Source organism: Neoarius graeffei, chromosome 28 (assembly GCF_027579695.1).
Source record: "Neoarius graeffei isolate fNeoGra1 chromosome 28, fNeoGra1.pri, whole genome shotgun sequence".
Lineage (NCBI taxonomy): Eukaryota > Metazoa > Chordata > Actinopteri > Siluriformes > Ariidae > Neoarius > Neoarius graeffei.
Window position 1 is genome coordinate 21286375 of NC_083596.1, and position 21145 is coordinate 21307519.

General features: G+C 41.7%; 1 protein-coding gene across 1 annotated transcript in view; it reads right to left on the reverse strand.

Annotated features, from left to right (window-relative positions):
* Positions 1-6003: 6003 nt before the first annotated feature.
* The window catches only part of hmbsa (hydroxymethylbilane synthase a), a 59391-nt gene continuing 44249 nt past the window's right edge, over positions 6004-21145 (reverse strand). Inside the window, exons 12-14 of the mRNA XM_060913268.1 lie at positions 19377-19430; positions 18343-18429; positions 6004-7100 (exon numbers count right to left, since the gene is read on the reverse strand). Of these exons, the coding sequence (XP_060769251.1) occupies positions 6930-7100; positions 18343-18429; positions 19377-19430 (312 nt within the window). The 3' untranslated portion in view covers positions 6004-6929. The remainder of the gene's footprint in view (positions 7101-18342; positions 18430-19376; positions 19431-21145) is intronic.

Below are 21145 nucleotides of genomic sequence, written 5' to 3' on the forward strand. Positions count from 1 at the left end.
ATTCATTCTAGTTGAGGCTAACAGCAGCTAGCGTGTATATTCATTCTATTCAAGGCTAACAGCTACCGTGTAAATTCATTCTATTTGAGGCTAACAGCTAGCATGTATAGTCATTCTATTCGAGGCTAACAGCTAGCGTGTGAATTAATTCTATTCGAGGCTAACAGCAGCTAGCATGTATATTCATTCTATTCGAGGCTAACAGCTAGCTTGTAAATTCATTCTATTCGAGGCTAACAGCTAGCGTGTGAATTCATTCTATTCGAGGCTAACAGCAGCTAGCATGTATATTTATTCTATTCAAGGCTAACAGCTAGCATGTGAATTCATTCTATTCGAGGCTAACAGCAGCTAGCATGTATATTCATTCTATTCGAGGTTAACAGCTAGCTTGTATATTCATTCTATTCTAGGCTAACAGCTAGTGTGTGAATTCATTCTATTCGAGGCTAACAGCAGCTAGCATGTATATTCATTCTATTCGAGGATAAAAGCTAGCGTGTAAACTCATTCTATTTGATTCTAACAGCTAGCGTGTAAATTCATTCTAGTCGAGGCTAACAGCTAGCATGTAAAGTCATTCTATTTGAGGCTAACAGCTAGAATGTATAGTCATTCTATTCGAGGCTAACAGCTAGCGTGTAAATTCATTCTAGTCGAGGCTAACAGCAGCTAGCGTGTATATTCATTCTATTTGAGGCTAACATCTATAGTCATTCTATTCGAGGCTAACAGCTAGCATGTAAACTCATACTATTCATTCTATTCGAGGCTAACAGCTAGCGTGTATATTCATTCTATTCGAGGCTAACAGCTAGCGTGTAAATTAATTCTATTCGAGGCTAACAGCTAGCGTGTAAACTCATTCTATTCGAGGCTAACAGCTAGCGTGTAAATTCATTCTATTCGATGCTAACAGCTAGCGTGTAAACTCATTCTATTCGAGGCTAACAGCTAACGTGAAATTCATTCTAGTCAAGGCTAACAGCTAGTGTGTAAATTCATTCTATTCGAGGCTAACAGCTAACGTGTAAATTCATTCTATTCGAGGCTAACAGCTAGCGTGTATATTCATTCTATTCGAGGCTAACAGCTAGCGTGTAAACTCATTCTATTTGAGGCTAACAGCTAGCGTGTAAACTCATTCTATTCGATGCTAACAGCTAGCGTGTAAACTCATTCTATTCGAGGCTAACAGCTGACGTGTAAATTCATTCTAGTCGAGGCTAACAGCTAGCGTGTAAATTAATTCTAGTCGTGGCTAACAACAGCTAGCATGTAAATTCTATTCGAAGCTAACAGCTAGCGTGTAAATTCATTCTAGTTGAGGCTAACAGCAGCTAGCATGTATAGTCATTCTATTCGAGGCTAACAGCTAGCGTGTATATTCATTCTATTCGAGGCTAACAGCTAGCGTGTAAATTAATTCTATTCGAGGCTAACAGCTAGCGTGTAAACTCATTCTATTCGAGGCTAACAGCTAGCGTGTAAATTCATTCTATTCGATGCTAACAGCTAGCGTGTAAACTCATTCTATTCGAGGCTAACAGCTAACGTGAAATTCATTCTAGTCGAGGCTAACAGCTAGCGTGTAAACTCATTCTATTTGAGGCTAACAGCTAGCGTGTAAACTCATTCCATTCGAAGCTAGCGGGTAAATTAATTCTAGTCGAGGCTAACAGCTAGCATGTAAAGTCATTCTATTTGAGGCTAACAGCTAGCGTGTAAATTCATTCTATTCGAGGCTAACAGCTAGCATGTAAATTAATTCTATTCGAGGCTAACAGCTAGCATGTAAATTCATTCTAGTTGAGGCTAACAGCAGCTAGCGTGTATATTCATTCTATTCAAGGCTAACAGCTACCGTGTAAATTCATTCTATTTGAGGCTAACAGCTAGCATGTATAGTCATTCTATTCGAGGCTAACAGCTAGCGTGTGAATTAATTCTATTCGAGGCTAACAGCAGCTAGCATGTATATTCATTCTATTCGAGGCTAACAGCTAGCTTGTAAATTCATTCTATTCGAGGCTAACAGCTAGTGTGTGAATTCATTCTATTCGAGGCTAACAGCAGCTAGCATGTATATTTATTCTATTCGAGGCTAACAGCTAGCGTGTGAATTCATTCTATTCGAGGCTAACAGCAGCTAGCATGTATATTCATTCTATTCGAGGTTAACAGCTAGCTTGTAAATTCATTCTATTCTAGGCTAACAGCTAGTGTGTGAATTCATTCTATTCGAGGCTAACAGCAGCTAGCATGTATATTAATTCTATTCGAGGATAAAAGCTAGCGTGTAAACTCATTCTATTCGAGGCTAACAGCTAACGTGTAAATTCATTCTATTCGAGGCTAACAGCTAGCGTGTATATTCATTCTATTCGAGGCTAACAGCTAGCGTGTAAACTCATTCTATTCGAGGCTAACAGCTAGCGTGTAAACTCATTCTATTCGATGCTAACAGCTAGCGTGTAAACTCATTCTATTCGAGGCTAACAGCTGACGTGTAAATTCATTCTAGTCGAGGCTAACAGCTAGCATGTAAATTCTATTCGATGCTAACAGCTAGCATGTAAACTCATTCTATTCGAGGCTAACAGCTAACGTGTAAATTCATTCTAGTCGAGGCTAACAGCTAGCGTGTAAATTCATTCTAGTCGTGGCTAACAACAGCTAGCATGTAAATTCTATTCGATGCTAACAGCTAGCATGTAAACTCATTCTATTCGAGGCTAACAGCTAACGTGTAAATTCATTCTAGTCGAGGCTAACAGCTAGCGTGTAAATTCATTCTAGTCGTGGCTAACAACAGCTAGCATGTAAATTCTATTCGAAGCTAACAGCTAGCGTGTAAATTCATTCTATTCGAGGCTAACAGCTAGCGTCTAAACAACTGTCAGTTACTGAGTAACTAAAGCTTAAGGAGTCTGAAATAATGGACGGAAGAAAATGTAATTTCCGTGTTTAATTTATTTCACAGATTGTATTATCCCATTTAAGGCACATCTCATGGTATCGTCATTTATAAACAGCTTCCTGGCCTCAGACTGCAGCTTTTCTTCTGAGAACATTGCAGCCATTTTATATATTATTATTTTTTTAATTATGGATTTGAGAAAGCCAAATTTATACCTTGGCACGACTAAGCAAGACGTGTTTGGTGTCCAGATTTTTTTCTTGTGTACAGAGCTGTGATTTCCGGCCCACTTTACTGAAATTAACACAACTCTGTGGGGAAAATGGAGCCTGAGAAGCTGCTAAAACCCAGGCTGAGCTGGTTCAGGGAATAAACCACCTTTACTAGCTGTTTAAGGGCTGGGAGAGAGGAAAACGCTCCTGAGTGACCTTTACTAGCTGTTTAAAGGCTGGGAGAGAGGAAAGCGCTCCTGAGTGACCTGTACTAGCTGTTTAAGGGCTGGGAGAGAGGAAAGCGCTCCTGAGTGACCTTTACTAGCTGTTTAAGGGCTGGGAGAGAGGAAAGCGCTCCTGAGTGACCTTTACTAGCTGTTTAAGGGCTGGGAGAGAGGAAAGCGCTCCTGAGTGACCTTTACTAGCTGTTTAAGGGCTGGGAGAGAGGAAAGCGCTCCTGAGTGACCTTTACTAGCTGTTTAAGGGCTGGGAGAGAGGAAAGCGCTCCTGAGTGACCTGTACTAGCTGTTTAAGGGCTGGGAGAGAGGAAAGCGCTCCTGAGTGACCTTTACTAGCTGTTTAAGGGCTGGGAGAGAGGAAAGCGCTCCTGAGTGACCTGTACTAGCTGTTTAAGGGCTGGGAGAGAGGAAAGCGCTCCTGAGTGACCTTTACTAGCTGTTTAAGGGCTGGGAGAGAGGAAAGCGCTCCTGAGTGACCTTTACTAGCTGTTTAAGGGCTGGGAGAGAGGAAAGCGCTCCTGAGTGACCTTTACTAGCTGTTTAAGGGCTGGGAGAGAGGAAAGCGCTCCTGAGTGACCTTTACTAGCTGTTTAAGGGCTGGGAGAGAGGAAAGCGCTCCTGAGTGACCTTTACTAACAACAGTAAGGCAAATCTCATATGTACTGATTTAGTGACGTCATAAAGCTGGTAAAGACGGCCTTCCTGCTTGGCCTGTGTTTTGGAAGCAAATAGCTGGTCAGGTCAATTTATTATTATTATTATTTTATTATTATTATTGACCTTAAACACACCACACACACCCAACCTTCTCTGATCAACTGCCTGCCCTAACATACACACACACCTCTTAAATATGCCCACTTTTCAAATGAATATATTATTTATTCTATTCCTAGAACTACTTGTCTTTTTTTTAAATTCTTCTCTCTTACCTGTTCAATCACCAAAGCAAATTCCTTGTGCCTGAGAACATACTTGGCAATAAACCCGGTTCCGATTCTAAAAATGAATGAATATCCACTACATAGCTAAAACTTAATTACAGGCAGCAATTTTAAACCTCAGTATCTCCATTGATACAGTGGTGCTTGAAAGTTTGTGAACCCTTTAGAAGTTTCTACATTTCCGCATAAATATGACCTAAACCATCATCAGATTTTCACACAAGTCCTAAAAGTAGATAAAGAGAACCCAGTTAAACAAATGAGACAAAAATATTATACTTGGTCATTTATTTATTGAGGAAAATGATCCAATATTACATACCTGTGAGTGGCAAAAGTATGTGAACCTCTAGGATTGGCAGTTAATTTGAAGGTGAAATTAGAGTCAGGTGTTTTCAATCAATGGGATGACAATCAGGTGTGAGTGGGCACCCTGTTTTATTTAAAGAACAGGGATCTATCAAAGTCTGATCTTCACAACACGTTTGTGGAAGTACATCATAGCACGAACAAAGGAGATTCCTGAGGACCTCAGAAAAAGCGTTGTTGATGCTCATCAGGCTGGAAAAGGTTACAAAACCATCTCTAAAGAGTTTGGACTCCACCAATCCACAGTCAGACAGATTGTGTACAAATGGAGGAAATTCAAGACCATTGTTACCCTCCCCAGGAGTGGTCGAGCAACAAAGATCACTCCAAGAGCAAGGCGTGTAATAGTCAGCGAGGTCACAAAGGACCCCAGGGTAACTTCTAAGCAACTGAAGGTCTCTCTCACATTGGTTAATGTTCATGAGTCCACCATCAGGAGAACACTGAACAACAATGGTGTGCATAGCAGGGTTGCAAGGAGAAAGCCACTGCTCTCCAAAAAGAACATTGCTGCTCGTCTGCAGTTTGCTAAAGATCACATGGACAAGCCAGAAGGCTATTAGAAAAATGTTTTGTGGACGGATGAGACCAAAATAGAACTTTTTGGTTTAAATGAGAAGCGTTATGTTTGGAGAAAGGAAAACACTGCATTCCAGCATAAGGACCTTATCCCATCTGTGAAACATGGTGGTGGTAGTATCATGGTTTGAGCCCGTTTTGCTGCATCTGGGCCAGAACGGCTTGCCATCATTGATGGAACAATGAATTCTGAATTATACCAGCGAATTCTAAAGGAAAATGTCAGGACATCTGTCCATGAACTGAATCTCAAGAGAAGGTGGGTCATGCAGCAAGACAACGACCCTAAGCACACAAGTCGTTCTACCAAAGAATGATTAAAGAAGAATAAAGTTAATGTTTTGGAATGGCCAAGTCAAAGTCCTGACCTTAATCCAATCGAAATGTTGTGGAAGGACCTGAAGTGAGCAGTTCATGTGAGGAAACCCACCAACATCCCAGAGTTGAAGCTGTTCTGTATGGAGGAACGGGCTAAAATTCCTCCAAGCCGGTGTGCAGGACTGAACAACAGTTACCGCAAACGTTTAGTTGCAGTTATTGCTGCACAAGGGGGTCACGCCAGATACTGAAAGCAAAGGTTCACATACTTTTGCCACTCACAGATATGTAATATTGGATCATTTTCCTCAATAAATAAATGACCAAGTATAATATTTTTGTCTCATTTGTTTAACTGGGTTCTCTTTATCTACTTTTAGGACTTGTGTGAAAATCTGATGTTTTAGATCATATTTATGCAGAAATATCAAAAATTCTAAAGGGTTCACAAACTTTCAAGCACCACTGTAAATAAAGCAGACAACTGCAGTCGCTGTGTTAGTCTTACAGCAATGGTGCCGAACTACCAAAAAAAAAAAAAAAAAAGGCAAACTTTGAACACCAAAGGCCTTGGCTGGGAATTTGTTCACACAAAGGATTTATTCCTTCAACCTTGATAACTATGGCGAATGAAAACCTGGGCATCTTTAACCTGTGCCAGGCCTCGTAAGGGGCAGCGGCGAATACTGGCAGACCCAAGTTTGCTCAAAGTCAAAGGCTCCAAGTGTTACTGCAGTGAGGACATAAAGTATAGGTTCAGGCCCAAGAATGCAAACATAGAAGAGAATAAACGAAGCTGCCAGTTGCTTAATGACTAAATAATAAAATGTACAGCCTCATTAAAACTTATTTCTGTATACACCCTTGGTTTCAGCATAGAATATTATTATTAAAGACGACTCGGCTCTTTTGAACACCAGGTACACTCGGACAAAAAAAGTTACATGTAAAAACCCTGTTTAGGAAACCTTAAATAACCAGAGAGCTTTTTTTTTTCTGAGTGCACTTGAGTTCAAGTTACTTGACATGGCAGTCAAGAAATTAACACGTATATGATTTGTTCTTGTACTGTAAAAGTACTGAAAATAAAATATAAAAATCAATCATCATTGCATTCAGTGCTGAAAAAAACTGTTGTGACGACATTGATTGGTAAACAGAGGCACACAGTCAATCAATCAATCAATCAATCAATCAATCAATCAAATCATTCTGTTACACCCATTTAAACAGCACTGTTTATGCCCATGACCTTCACTTTGAGAATATATACACGTGTGCATTTTTCATGTTGGCAGTGTTAACTTTATCATGTGGTTCAGGGTTGGCTGGCGGTGAAAAGAAGCCCTTATCGGACATCGTTGAGCTGTCTGGCTGTGGTAAGGATGTCCTTGGCTCCTTTACTGAGCAGCAGGTTGGCAAGATCAACGCCCAGCTTTTCTGCAGCGTTCAGAGCCGTCAGCGATATGTTGTTGGCCGTGACCCCAACATGAGCGTGCTCTTCTGCGCTGTCATGTACCTGGGGAAAAAAAAAAAAAAAAAGGCCAGGATACAAATCATAGACGGCTTCAAAGATGTGAAAAGCTTCAGCCTGTTTGCAAAATGTGACACAAACTGAAATGTCAAGTCAAACACGAGACGTGTGGTAAAATCCCGAAGATCACTCATCTGAACTCCTAACTGATAAATTCTCTTGGACAAAATGCTTTGAAGATTTTTTTTTTAAAAAAATCTTCATTTAAAAAGATCTCATCATTGATCAATTATTCAACCATCCATCCATCTTTAGTAAGCTCTTTATCCTGATCAGGGTTGTGTTGTTTATCCCAGGAACGCTGAGCATAAGGCAGGAAAACACTCTGGATGGGACACCAGTCCATCGCAGGGCATCATACACACCAGGCTTGAACAAGTTCAATTTAAGACTTTTTAAAACCTTTTAAAGACCATAGCAGGTTAAATTTAAGACTTATGCCGCACAAAAAAAATAAAGAAAATTGGGAGAGCCTGAATTACTTTCGAAATAACAAAATTTATTATCATTCACCAGTGAACTCATTACATCCCGAGGGTGTGCTCTTGCATTAATGAGGAACTAAGTTGCAGTGGAGCCAAAGACATCCCGCAAATCACTTGAGGATGAGGCATTCGATTCCATACGGTTTGCGTGTTGTAGCGTTACAGTTTGCACGAAGTTAGTTGATACACTGTCTCGAGATGTGCTTGGACCTGACAACGGTGAACAAAATTGAGTGATGGCATGCGATTGTTGCAGACTTTTATGGGCAGCCTGGTGCTTCTCCGCTTTCGCGTGCGATTCCGGTGCCTTTACACCCAGGGTGCTGAGTTTGAGTGTTCTTTTGCACAATGTGCAGTACGCCTCAAACGGATTGTTTGGTACACGTTTTAACCAGTCTACGAAGTCATTGCGTTCAAGCCAGCAGTCGTTAAACTTGCATTTGCCCATTTTGCTACAAACCGTGACAATAGGGCTGTGCGATATGGGAAAAAATGAATATCCCGATACATTTTCTCCATTTCACGATATACATCTCGATATATTTAAATCTCCTCTAAAGGACCCCATGAAATCTAACTTTTACTCTTTACTGTTTTCATTACAATCCCTGCAGATTAAATAACATTCTTGGTTAACTTTACAGGTGGTTTTCAACACATTTTAAATTTTCATGTTGGTGATTAATCACAATTGAATTGAAATAAGACTATTTTTATTCAACAAAGACGTGGCACAAACTGCAAAAACAATCTTAAAAATTGCAACAAAGGGGCAACACAATACAGAGCTGCTCAGAGCTCAAATCAATACAGTGCAAGCTCAACACTGAGAAAGACATTTAGCCTAAATAAGAAAAGTGCTCATTCATTAAATTATTTTAAAAAACAGATCTCCAAGCTATTAACCTGACTACTGAGAACCACTGGGACATTCACAATAGAGAGAGAGATTGAGGGAGAGAAGAGAGAGATCTGCAAAACATCATTTTTCTCTTTGCACACTTTTGAACTGAATGTTTTCTGGCTCTGCCTCTCAGATGTGTATAATTCCGGTATTGCCTTCTCTGTAAAATGTCTGCGACCAGGCAACTCATGTTTGGGATCGAGTGTGTTTAGTAATTTTTGGAAGCCTGGTTTTTCCACTATACTAATTGGGATCATGTCTTCAGCAATGAAGTTAGTGATTGCATCCGTTATAGCTCTCCATCTCTGACTCGGTTTCTCATATGGGGGGGCTTTGGAGAACGAGGCCGCTATGGTCATTTGTTTAGCTCGTGGGCAAGTAGTTCGGAGTTTAAGAGACTCTTCATACTGTACCGGGTGAGTTTATGGAACATATTTGTCGTGCTGCTGCCTTTCGTGATGACAGGGGTTTTTTTTTGCACACTTTACAAATTGGCATTTGCTGTTCCACGTCCTCCTCGTAATATCCAAAAAATGCCAGATGACTGACCCCTTACTAGTTCTTTTAGGAACCAATTCATCTGCTTCCATTTTTAATTTGTCGCTGAAATTGACAGAGCTTACACGGTAGCCTACGCAACACCAGCAATTGCACGAACTGAGCCAGCGCTGTAAACCGGAACCAGGAAATCTTCCGCAGTGTTGCCAGATATTGCTGACGTTTTCCAGCCCAAATGTTCAAAACCCGCTAAAACGCACTTAAAGGAACAGTCCACCGTAGTTCCATAATGAAATATGCTCTTATCTGAATTGAGACGAGCTGCTCCGCACCTCTCCGAGCTTTGCGCGACCTCCCAGTCAGTCAGACGCAGTCAGACGCGCTGTCACTCCTGTTAGCAATGTAGCTAGGCTCAGCATGGCCAATGGTATTTTTTGGGGCTGTAGTTAGATGCGACCAAACTCTTCTGTGTTTTTCCTGTTTACATAGGTTTATTTGACCAGTGACATGAAACAAGTTCAGTTACACAAATTGAAACGTGGCGATTTTCTATGCTATGGAAAGTCCGCACTATAATGACAGGCGTACTAACACCTTCTGCGCGCTTCGGCAGCGCATTGATATCTGAGCTCCGTATCAATGCGCTGCCGAAGCGCGCAGAAGGTGTTAGTACGCCTGTCATTATAGTGCGGACTTTCCATAGCATAGAAAATCGCTACGTTTCAATTTGTGTAACTGAACTTGTTTCATGTCACTGGTCATATAAACCTATGCAAACAGGAAAAACGCGGAAGAGTTTGGTCGCATCTAACTACAGCCCCAAAAAATACCATTGGCCATACTGAGCCTAGCTACATTGCTAACAGGAGTAACAGCGCGTCTGACTGACTGGGAGGTCACGCAAAGCTCGGACAGGTACAGAGCAGCTCGTCTCAATTCAGATAAGAGCATATTTCATTATGGAAGTACGGTGGACTGTTCCTTTAAAACCGCCCAATCTGGCAACACAACCAAAACTAGAAAATCTTCCCGGAAGTTCCTTTCAGCACCGAGATGCTAACCAATCCCGGGTGACATCTCGGTGCTGAAAGGAACTTCCGGGAAGATTTTCTACGTGCAGAATAATTCTGCACGTAACCTAGGTCTTAAATTACCCAAATGAGATTTTAGACCAGGGGTCGGCAACCTTTGAGACATTGAGTGCCACTTTTGATTTTCTAATCATTGAGTGTGCCACCATCAACAGCAATGGTAAAATGACGCGTAAAAATGACGTAAAAGTACATTTTCCAACAAATTTGGAATTTTATTATAGGCCTAGGCCAACTGACAAACATGGGTATTCCTGAAGGAAATAGATTGACTGCAATCTCAAACAAAAACAGTAGACAACAACAACAAAAACATGTTTGCCTTCAGTGGTTAACAGATTACTTTTTACCCCAGCACAGAACTGATAGTTGGATTTATATTCTGCATTTTTTTGTAAGAACGTGTCAACTTCTCTGTCTCTGTTCTCTGCTGAGGAGGACCCATACACTGTGTGTGTGTGTGTGTGTGTGTGTGTGTGTGTGTGTGTGTGTGTGTGTGAGAGAGTGAGAGAGAGAGAGAGAGAGAGAGAGAGAGAGAGAAATTGTAATCTTTTTAAACATCTTAAAAATCTTATGAATGAAAAGAAACCTCTCAAATAATTTTAACAAAGGCAAGTAAGACAGAATGCCTAGCAAACAAAACGGCCAAACATTTTTAAGGAAAAAGCAACTTATTTAACTTTGACTCTCAATCATAGGCTATGCCTCCAGTAACTTGCCTACCAGTCAATGTGATCCCTGTCCTTGCTTTTCTTGGCTGAGCTTTTTTATCTGGGGTTCGTAGTTTGTCACTTTTAATTGTAAACAGGCCTCAGAATGATCCGTCGTCAAACGACTGCGGGTGGTGCTGAGCACATTTTTCATGTGCGAAAATACCTGCTCACACAGGTACGTTGATCCAAAAACAGACAAGAGGGCCAATGCGATGTTTTTGAGACAGCTGAACTTCTCCGGTGTAGATGTCCAGCATGCGAGGATGCAGGCTCCATGCTGTTGCACAGTGCTGGACTCCAACTGCTTGTGCAGCTCTGCGAACTTCGTCACCCACAGTGATGAGCTCTTCAATTCGATCAGCTGCATCTCCATGCCCTGTACATCCATCCAACAGAACAGCTCTGTGTCCAGGTCGTGCTCATCAAAGCTGTCGGGCTTGATCAAAAAATCGAACATCGGACCGTAGCGTTTAAAATCCACAAAGCGGGCAGTGAACTCCGCCTCTAGTTCCCGCATGTATTCAGCTATTTCTGTGGTGCTGATGTTGCGTTGTGTGGACAACTCCCTCAAGTGTCCGAAGTAGCGAAAGGTTGAGGACGCAATGTCACGTGAGAATACCGCAAGTTTGGCAACAAAAGCAGTCCACGTTTCAAACATGTCCAAAACAGTTTGTCCTGCACCTTGCAGTTTGACATTAAGCTCGTTGAGGTGCCCAGTGATGTCCGCAAGAAACGCGAGTTTAACAATCCACCCCTCGTCCTCCAGTTGCGGATAATGTTGGCCCTTCTCCGCCAAAAACACCTTGATTGCATCGATGCAACTGACAAATCGCTGTAAAACTTTCCCGCAGCTCAGCCATCTCACCGCTGAGTGGAGAGGGAGATCTGTGTACGCGCTGTCCATTTCTTCCAGCAGGGATCGAAACTGTCGGTGTGTCAGTGCCGATCGTTTGATGAGGAAGTTGATAACCTTTGCCACCGTAGCCATAACACCATTGAGATCTGAATTTGACATTTTTGCACACAAATTTTCCTGGTGAATTATACAGTGGAGCTTCATTACGGGGTGCCCGACCTTTTCCTCAATAAGTTTGACGGCTCCCTTCTGCCTCCCAACCATGGAGGGAGCGCCGTCTGTCGTTATTGCAAAAATCTTCGCCATGTCAACCCCTCTCTCATCAAAATGTTGCGCAATCACCGTAGCTACGTCCTCACCTTTAGTTGTGTCCGGCGTAGGTTTCAAACAGCAGAGCTCCTCTCTCACTGATGACTTGGATTCGTCACAGTATCTTGCCATGACAGCTAATCGTGGAATGTCATTCACGTCCACACTCTCATCAAGAGCTAGGCTGAAAATCTTTGCATTATTCAGTCCTTCTGTTTGCTGATATCGGACATCGTTAGCCATTTCATCGACACGTCGCTGAATTGTTCTAGCGGACGTGGGCATGTCCTTTATTCGATTTTTAATGGTGTCTTTGTTGGGCAAGTCCTCAAAAAGTCTCTCTGCGCAACTCAGAAAGGCCTCCTTTGTATATTCACCATCAGTGAATGGCTTTCCATGTTTAGCAATGCAGTTAGCCAGATTGTAACTGGCTTCTGTGACAAGGTCTTTGGTGTTGGCAAACGTTTTAAGAGAACTTGACTGTTTCCCATAACTAGCCACGGCACGTTTGAGGGATTCGGCTCTATCGGCAGCGTCTTTATAGTTCTTCTCATGTTTTGTCTCGAAATGTCTTTTAACACTTGAGGTGCGACATACAACGTTTTCACAGCACAATGTACATACAGCACGGTCTTTCACACAAACGAAACCAAATTCCTCTGTCCAGAAAGGCTGAAATAGCCGCGCTTTAGATTTTTTAGCCGGGGGCTCGGTCATCATCTCTGCATTTGTAACGTAACATTATCAGTGCTAACTTTGACTTTGAGTTCTGGGAAAATGGGCGGGATCTCTGCGGAGAGCGCTGTAGAGCGAATGTTATTGGAGGATCGCACTGTCACTCAGTGCTCGTTGCTTTTTTTTTTTGGCTTGATTTTTTTTTTTTGCTTCGGTTCTGCGTGCCAGTGGTTATGACGCCGCGTGCCACCATAGGTTGCCGACCCCTGTTTTAGACCAACAGTGCAAAATATCTCTGTATTTTAGACTTTTTTAGGCCTAAAATTGAAAATGTGTAATTTTAGACTTTTTTAGATTCCGCGGACACCCTGACACACAAGTTCATGGACTCCTCCATATCTAGAGGCCATTTAGCACAGCCAATCCACCCACTGGCATGAATTGAGGAGGAACCAGGAGGAAACCCAATGCGTCCATGGGGAGAACACGATCTTGCAGACGTATTTTATTTATAAACTTGTCTTTTTATTTGAAGTTAAGGACACAAATTATTTCTTATGGAGCTTATTATTCACTTCCTATTTAGTTTTTATATGCACTTGGATTTTTTTTTCCTCTGGTATAACCACTGCTTTAGGACTGTCGGAATTATTTTTACTTTTTCACCTTTTCATAATATTTATATACATCAGCCACACTGATCCACTGTTAGTCACCTATACGCATACACACTGACTGAACTTTTTGGCCTCTGTGTGTTCTCTTGACATACAACCCCAAATCCAAACAAGATCAACTGTGAGCGACTGCTCACTTACGTACCCCCCACTCTCGCTTATATCAGAATGCAAGTAATCAAAGGAACAGGACACTTATTATGAATGTTGACGTCAACAAATAATTAACCCTGAAACGAGTAAGTAAAGAGCAGTGTCTCTCCCCAGGGGTTTCAAATAGCATCCTGGTAAACTGTCATTTTGAAATAGCATTTTGCTTCTTGAAATAGCGTCAAAATCCACCCTATATGTTTCGTAAATACATTCAGTTGTTAAACAGGAAGTCGATGTGCGACTGACCTGAAAACAGTATACACGGTATCGAACCCCAAGCTGAAGTTTGGTACCAAGTGGCTATGATTTGTGGTTGCTGAGAAAAAGGGTGTTTCGGACAGACAGACAGAGGTAAACCAGTATAACACCCCTTCGGAGCGGGGATATAATAAGTTGGGACGCTGTGTAAAACCTAAATTAAAAAAAAAAACCACAAGCCAACGATTTGCAAATTTTTTCAACCTATATTCAGTTGAATACAATACAAAAAAGACAAGATGTTTAAATGTTCAAACTGAAACTTTTGTTAAAAAAAAAAAAAAAACTCATTCTGAATTTTGATACCTGCAAAATGTTCCAAAAAAATAAAAAAGGTTAGGAAAGGGGAAACAAAAGACTGGGAAAGTTGTGGGTGGAATGCTCAAAAAAATGCGTGTTTGGAACATTCTACAGGGAAACAGGTTCATTAGTAATTGGAAAGGCTCAGTTGTTCACAAGCAAGGATGGGCTGAGGTTCACCGCTTTTTGAAAACCTGCATGGGCAAAGAGTCCAACAGTTCAAGAACAACATTTCTCAATGTACAACTGCAAAGAATTTAGGAATTTCACCACCTACAATCCATATCATCAAAAGATTCAGAGAATCCAGAAAAATCTCTGACGAGACCGAAAACCCACATGGAATACCTTCGATCCCTCAGGCTGCACTGCATTAAAAACTGACAAAAGTGTATAAAGGATATTACTACATGGGCTCTGGAACACTTTGGAAAACTGTTGTCAGTAAGCACAGTTCATCACTGCGTCTACAAATGCAAAAGTTAAAGCCACATACCAACAACGTCCAGAAACACTGCCAAATTCTATGGGCCCGAGCTCATTTGAGATGGACTGACGCAAAATGGAAAAATGTGCTGTGATCTGACAAGTCCACGTTTAGAACTGTTTTTGGAAATCATAGCTGTAGGCTAAAAAAGGAAAAGGACCATCCAGACTGTTACTAGAACAAAGCTCAAAAGCCAGCATCTGTAATGGTATGCGGGTGTGTTAGTGCCCATGGCATGGCTAAACTGCACATCTGTAAAGGCACCATTAATGCTGAAAGGTATGTACAGGTTTTGGAGCAACATATGCTGCCCTACAGACAACGTCCTTTTCAGGGATGTCCCTGTTTATTCCAGCAAGACAATACCAAGCCACATTCTGCAAGTGTTACAACAGCGTGGCGTCGTAGTAAAAGAGTGCGGGCGCTAAACTGACCTGCCTGCCTCCCACTGAAAATGTGTGGTGTATTATGAAGCACAAAACACAACAACAGAGACCCTGGACTGTTGAGCAACTGAAGTCATATAGCAACCAAGAATGGGAAAGAATTTCACGTTCAAAACTTGCAATGAGTGCCTTCACTTCCCAAATGCTTACGGAGTTTTGTTAAAAGAAAAGGTGATGCAACGCAATGGTAACCATGCCACTGTCCCAACTTTTTTGAAACGAGCCGCAGGCATCAAAGTCAGAATGAGTGGAATATTACAAAAAAAAAAAACCACAATAAAAGTTTATCAGATTGAACATTAAATATCTTGTCTTTGTATTCAACTGAATATAGAGCGAAAAGGATTTGTAAATCACTGCATTCTGTTTTTATTTGTGTTATACAGCATCCCAACTTTATTGGAATCCGAATTGTACCCCAAAATAAATAAATAAACAAACAAACCCCCACCACAACCACACCCCTCATAACCTCTCTTAAAATTATTATAAAAATTTTGTAATGAAATAAAAACATCTCCATGTAGAATTCTGAATATTCACCAAATCTTTTAAGCAATATTGTCCTTCGTCAATTAAATGCCCTACATATAAAAGTCTGATAATGATAACGTCCTTCAGTGCAAAATCATCGAGGAGAGAATACATTTTTTTTAATTAGTACAAATAGACAACGGTGGCACGGTGGTGTAGTGGTAAGCGCTGTCGCCTCACAGCAAGAAGATCCGGGTTTGAGCCCCGTGGCCGGCGAGGGCCTTTCTGTGTGGAGTTTGCATGTTCTCCCCGTGTCCGCGTGGGTTTCCTCCGGGTGCTCCGGTTTCCCCCACAGTCCAAAGACATGCAGGTTAGGTTAACTGGTGACTCTAAATTGACCGTAGGTGTGAATGTGAGTGTGAATGGTTGTCTGTGTCTATGTGTCAGCCCTGTGATGACCTGGCGACTTGTCCAGGGTGTACCCCGCCTTTCGCCTGTAGTCAGCTGGGATAGGCTCCAGCTTGCCTGCGACCCTGTAGAAGGATAAAGCGGCTACAGATAATGAGATGAGAGACAAATAGACAACAATAAAATGCCCTTTTTCCTGATTGTGCCAGTCTTGACAGCACAATATCCCCTGCTGGCAACTATACCATAACTAGGCCATAACGCTGGTAAAATGCCACCGAACTGAACGAAATTGCAATCTGTGTATTACTGACAAATAACAAAGAATCCTGTCAAGTTTCGTGAAATTCCTCCAAAAATTGTGAGGGAAGTTGATTTCAGAAAGCAAGCACACCTTGATGAAATTGCCAAAGTACAAGTTTGTTAATAATCAAGGGCATAACTCCGGGAAAATTAGCCCAAATTAAATGAAATTTCAATCTGCATATAACTGTCATATAACAAAGCCTTTTGCCAAGTTTGGTGAAATTCCTCCACAAATTGTGAGAGGAGTTGATTTCAGAAGAACGTACGCCCTCATGAAATTGTCGAAGTACAAGTTATTTAATCAAGGGTCAAAACCCTGGGAAAATTTTCACAAACGAAATTAAATCGCAATACGAGTACAGCAAGGCCTTTTGCCAAGCTTTGAGAAATTCATCCAAAAATTGTGAGAGGAGGCAAGAAGGCAAGCGCACCTTCATGTAATTGTGAAAGTACAAGGTTGTTAATCAAGGGCTGTAACTCTGGTAAAATGTGACCGAATTGAACGAAACTACAATATCCATACTACCGACATAACAATGCCTTTTGCCAAGTTTTATGAAATTCCACCAAAACTTGTGAGAGGAGTTGATTTCAGAAGGAAAACACTCTCGTGAAATTGTCAAATTATAAATTTTGTTAATCAAGGGCTGCAACTCTGGTAAAATGTGACCGAATTGAATGAAATTACAGTATGTGCACTACGGATATATAACAAAGAATCCTGCCGAGTTTCGTGAAATTTGTCCAAAAATTGTGAGAGGAGTTGATTTCAGAAAGTGAGTACCCTTCCCTGGACGGCTGGACATCGCCACGACAGAATCCCTCTTCGGGCCTTTCACGAGAGTGTTTTCCTTCTGAAATCAACTCCTCTCACAAGTTTTGGTGGAATTTCATAAAACTTGGCAAAAGGCATTGTTATGTCGGTAGTATGGATATTGTAGTTTCGTTCAATTCGGTCGCATTTTACCAGAGTTACAGCCCTTGATTAACAACCTTGTACTTTCACAATTACATGAAGGTGTGCTTGCCTTCTGAAATCAACTCCTCTCACAATTTTTCGACAAATTTCTCAAAGCTTGGCAAAAGGCCTTGCTGTACTCATATTGCGATTTAATTTCGTTTGTGGTGGCACGGTGATGTAGTGGTTAGCGCTGTCGCCTCACAGCAAGAAGGTCCTGGGTTCGAGCCCTGGGGCTGGCGAGGGCCTTTCTGTGTGGAGTTTGCATGTTCTCCCCGTGTCCGCGTGGGTTTCCTCCGGGTGCTCCGGTTTCCCCCACAGTCCAAAGACATGCAGGTTAGGTTAACTGGTGACTCTAAATTGACCGTAGGTGTGAATGTGAGTGTGAATGGTTGTCTGTGTCTATGTGTCAGCCCTGTGATGACCTGGCGACTTGTCCTGGATGTACCCCGCCTTTCACCCTTAGTCAGCTGGGATAGGCTCCAGCTTGCCTGCGACCCTGTAGAACAGGATAAAGCGGCTAGAGATAATGAGATGAGATGAATTTCGTTTGTGAAAATTTTCCCAGGGTTTTGACCCTTGATTAAATAATTTGTACTTCGACAATTTCATGAGGGTGTACGTTCTTCTGAAATCAACTCCTCTCACAATTTGTGGAGGAATTTCACCAGACTTGGCAAAAGGCTTTGTTATATGACAGTTATACGCATATTGAAATTTCATTTAATTTGGGCTAATTTTCCCGGAGTTATGCCCTTGATTATTAACAAACTTGTACTTTGGCAATTTCATCAAGGTGTGCTTGCTTTCTGAAATCAAACCTATTTTTGGGATTTTCAATATCTGTAATATTCTAAAAGGAAATTTCTGAATGTTCTACCCCAGTTGCAGTTACACATAGGATATTCAACCAAGTGAACAAATCAGCTCCAGTGTACTACTGCTCTAACCACAAGCTGTTTGAGGGATATAAACTACGGCACATCTCTCCTTCTTCCAATAACTTCATATTTGTTGTACAGCATTTTAATAAAATTCCAAGCTTCTTGTGTCGCTCTGCATTCATTAAACCTGTTCTCATCTGTCAGAACATTTTTCACTTTGAAGCGTTTACAGAATTGATATTAAATGCTCTGTATTTATGACTTACTCCCACCAGGACCTTTGAACTGACAGCTTGCAAGGTGAAAAGAGAAAAAACACTGTGCGTGAGATGCATGTGCGCTTACCACGTTATCGAATTCAATGTTGGTTTGCATGGTGTCCTTCAAGCAGTCAGCACCATCCAGACTGTAAACTGCACCTGTCAAATAGAGCTACAAGCACAAAACAGGTCGCTTTACCCCAGACGTGCGCGCGCGCACACACACACGAGCTGAAAAACATAACGAGGTCAACGCGCTGAAACACAACCAGCGGTTTCGGTTGTCACCTGGCACATACCTGAGAGTTTATTCTCAGTAAGTGCAAGTTCAAGCTCTAAACTTGGTCTGTTTATCCTCATTAAAGGAACAGTCCACCGTAGTTCCATAATGAAATATGCTCTTATCTGAATTGAGACGAGCTGCTCCGTACCTCTCCGAGCTTTGCGCGACCTCCCAGTCAGTCAGACGCAGTCAGATGCGCTGTCACTCCTGTTAGCAATGTAGCTAGGCTCAGTATGGCCAATGGTATTTTTTGGGGCTGTAGTTAGATGCGACCAAACTCTTCCGCGTTTTTCCTGTTTGCATAGGTTTATATGACCAGTGATATGAAACAAGTTCAGTTACACAAATTGAAACGTAGCGATTTTCTATGCTATGGAAAGTCCGCACTATAATGACAGGCGTACTAACACCTTCTGCGCGCTTCGGCAGCGCATTGATATCTGAGCTCCGTATCAATGCGCTGCCGAAGCGCGCAGAAGGTGTTAGTACGCCTGTCATTATAGTGCGGACTTTCCATAGCATAGAAAATCGCCACGTTTCAATTTGTGTAACTGAACTTGTTTCATATCACTGGTCATATAAACCTATGTAAACAGGAAAAACGCGGAAGAGTTTGGTCGCATCTAACTACAGCCCCAAAAAATACCATTGGCCATGCTGAGCCTAGCTACATTGCTAACAGGAGTGACAGCGCGTCTGACTGACTGGGAGGTCGCGCAAAGCTCGGAGAGGTACGGAGCAGCTCGTCTCAATTCAGATAAGAGCATATTTCATTATGGAAGTACGGTGGACTGTTCCTTTAAGTAATGCTTCATTAGTATGTGTGTATTATTTACCACAGAGTTCTTCACTTCTGTGTAGACAGCCACAGGTACACTGCAGCCTCCCTCCTAAATGCAAGGCAGAGTCAAAGAGATTCACAATACGAGCAAATTAATGAGGTTTAAAGGAACAGCCCAGCAATTTTAATCCCTACACACTGCGTTGGTATCATACTGATGAGTACCAGAGACAAGAATTCTGTCCTGTGTTGGAAAACATTTTAATCTAAACTCTTATAAGAGAAGCCTAAGGGCAGTCATCGAACTTTATCGACAAACATATCAAATACAAATCAACTCAAATCTACAACCATTTCACTCAAACGATAAAGGAGACAAAAGGTTGAGAAATGAGAAACGTCTTCAGAGGAAGCCATGGCCTAAAAGGTTAAAGAATCAGCTTTGGGACCAAAAGGTCGCCAGTTTGATTCCCTGGACCAGCAGGAATGGCTGAAGTGCCCTTGAGCGAGGCACTGAACCCACAACTGTTCCCCAGGCTGCTCTGGGTATGCTGTACGTCACTCTGGAGAACAGCGTCTGCTAAATGCCTGTAATGTAATGTAATGTAATGAGACATAAATGAGAGAAAACCTTACTAATGGTGTTCTCCAAATTTCAAAACTCATTCATCCATGATAAAACCCACAAAACTACCGTATATAAGCATATCAGGTGAAAATTCAAGTTCAGTCCAAATTGCTTGAAACTGAATTCAGAATTGAAATACTTTTTACAGAATTAAAATACGTTCTTGCCTCACAGCAAGAAGGTCCGGGTTCGAGCCCCGTGGCCGGCGAGGGCCTTTCTGTGCGGAGTTTGCATGTTCTCCCCGTGTCCGCGTGGGTTTCCTCCGGGTGCTCCAGTTTCCCCCACAGTCCAAAGACATGCAGGTTAGGTTAACTGGTGACTCTAAATTGACCGTAGGTGTGAATGTGAGTGTGAATGGTTGTCTGTGTCTATGTGTCAGCCCTGTGATGACCTGGCGACTTGTCCAGGGTGTACCCCGCCTTTCGCCCGTAGTCAGCTGGGATAGGCTCCAGCTTGCCTGCGACCCTGTAGAACAGGATAAAGCGGCTAGAGATAATGAGATGAGATGAGATTATTTCTAATACCCTCTTTGCGCTCTGCAGGCCTTTGTATTTCTCAAAAGTAGGGCCTACTAGTGTTTATATGAAATAAATTTTTTATATATATATATATATATATATATATATATATATATATATATATATATATATATATATATATAAATAAATATTCACAGCTTTCAAGGCCAACCTTGAAAAATCTGCGTGACCCCAAGAAGGTGAGCACCCTTCCTGGGACGGAGGGACATCGCCACGACATAATTCTGCTTCGGGCCTTTCAGCCAGCGGGGGATAAAAATTGTGAGGGAAGTTGATTTCAGAAAGCAAGCACACCTTGATGAAATTGCAAAAGTACAAGTTTGTTAATAATCAAGGGCATAACTCCGGGAAAATTAGCCCAAATTAAACGAAATTTCAATATGTGTACAACCGACGTATAACAAAGCCTTTTGCCAAGTCTGGTGAAATTCCTCCACAAATTGTGCGAGGAGTTGATTTCAAAAGAACGTACGCCCTCATGAAATTGTCAAAGTACAAGTTATTTAATCAAGGGTCAAAACTCTGGGAAAATTTTCACAAACGAAATTAAATCGCAATATGCATATTACCGTCATATAACAAGGCCTCTTGTCAAGTTTCGTGAAATTCCTCAACAAAATTTTCTGCAAGATTTGTGAAATTTTTTTTGTATAATTG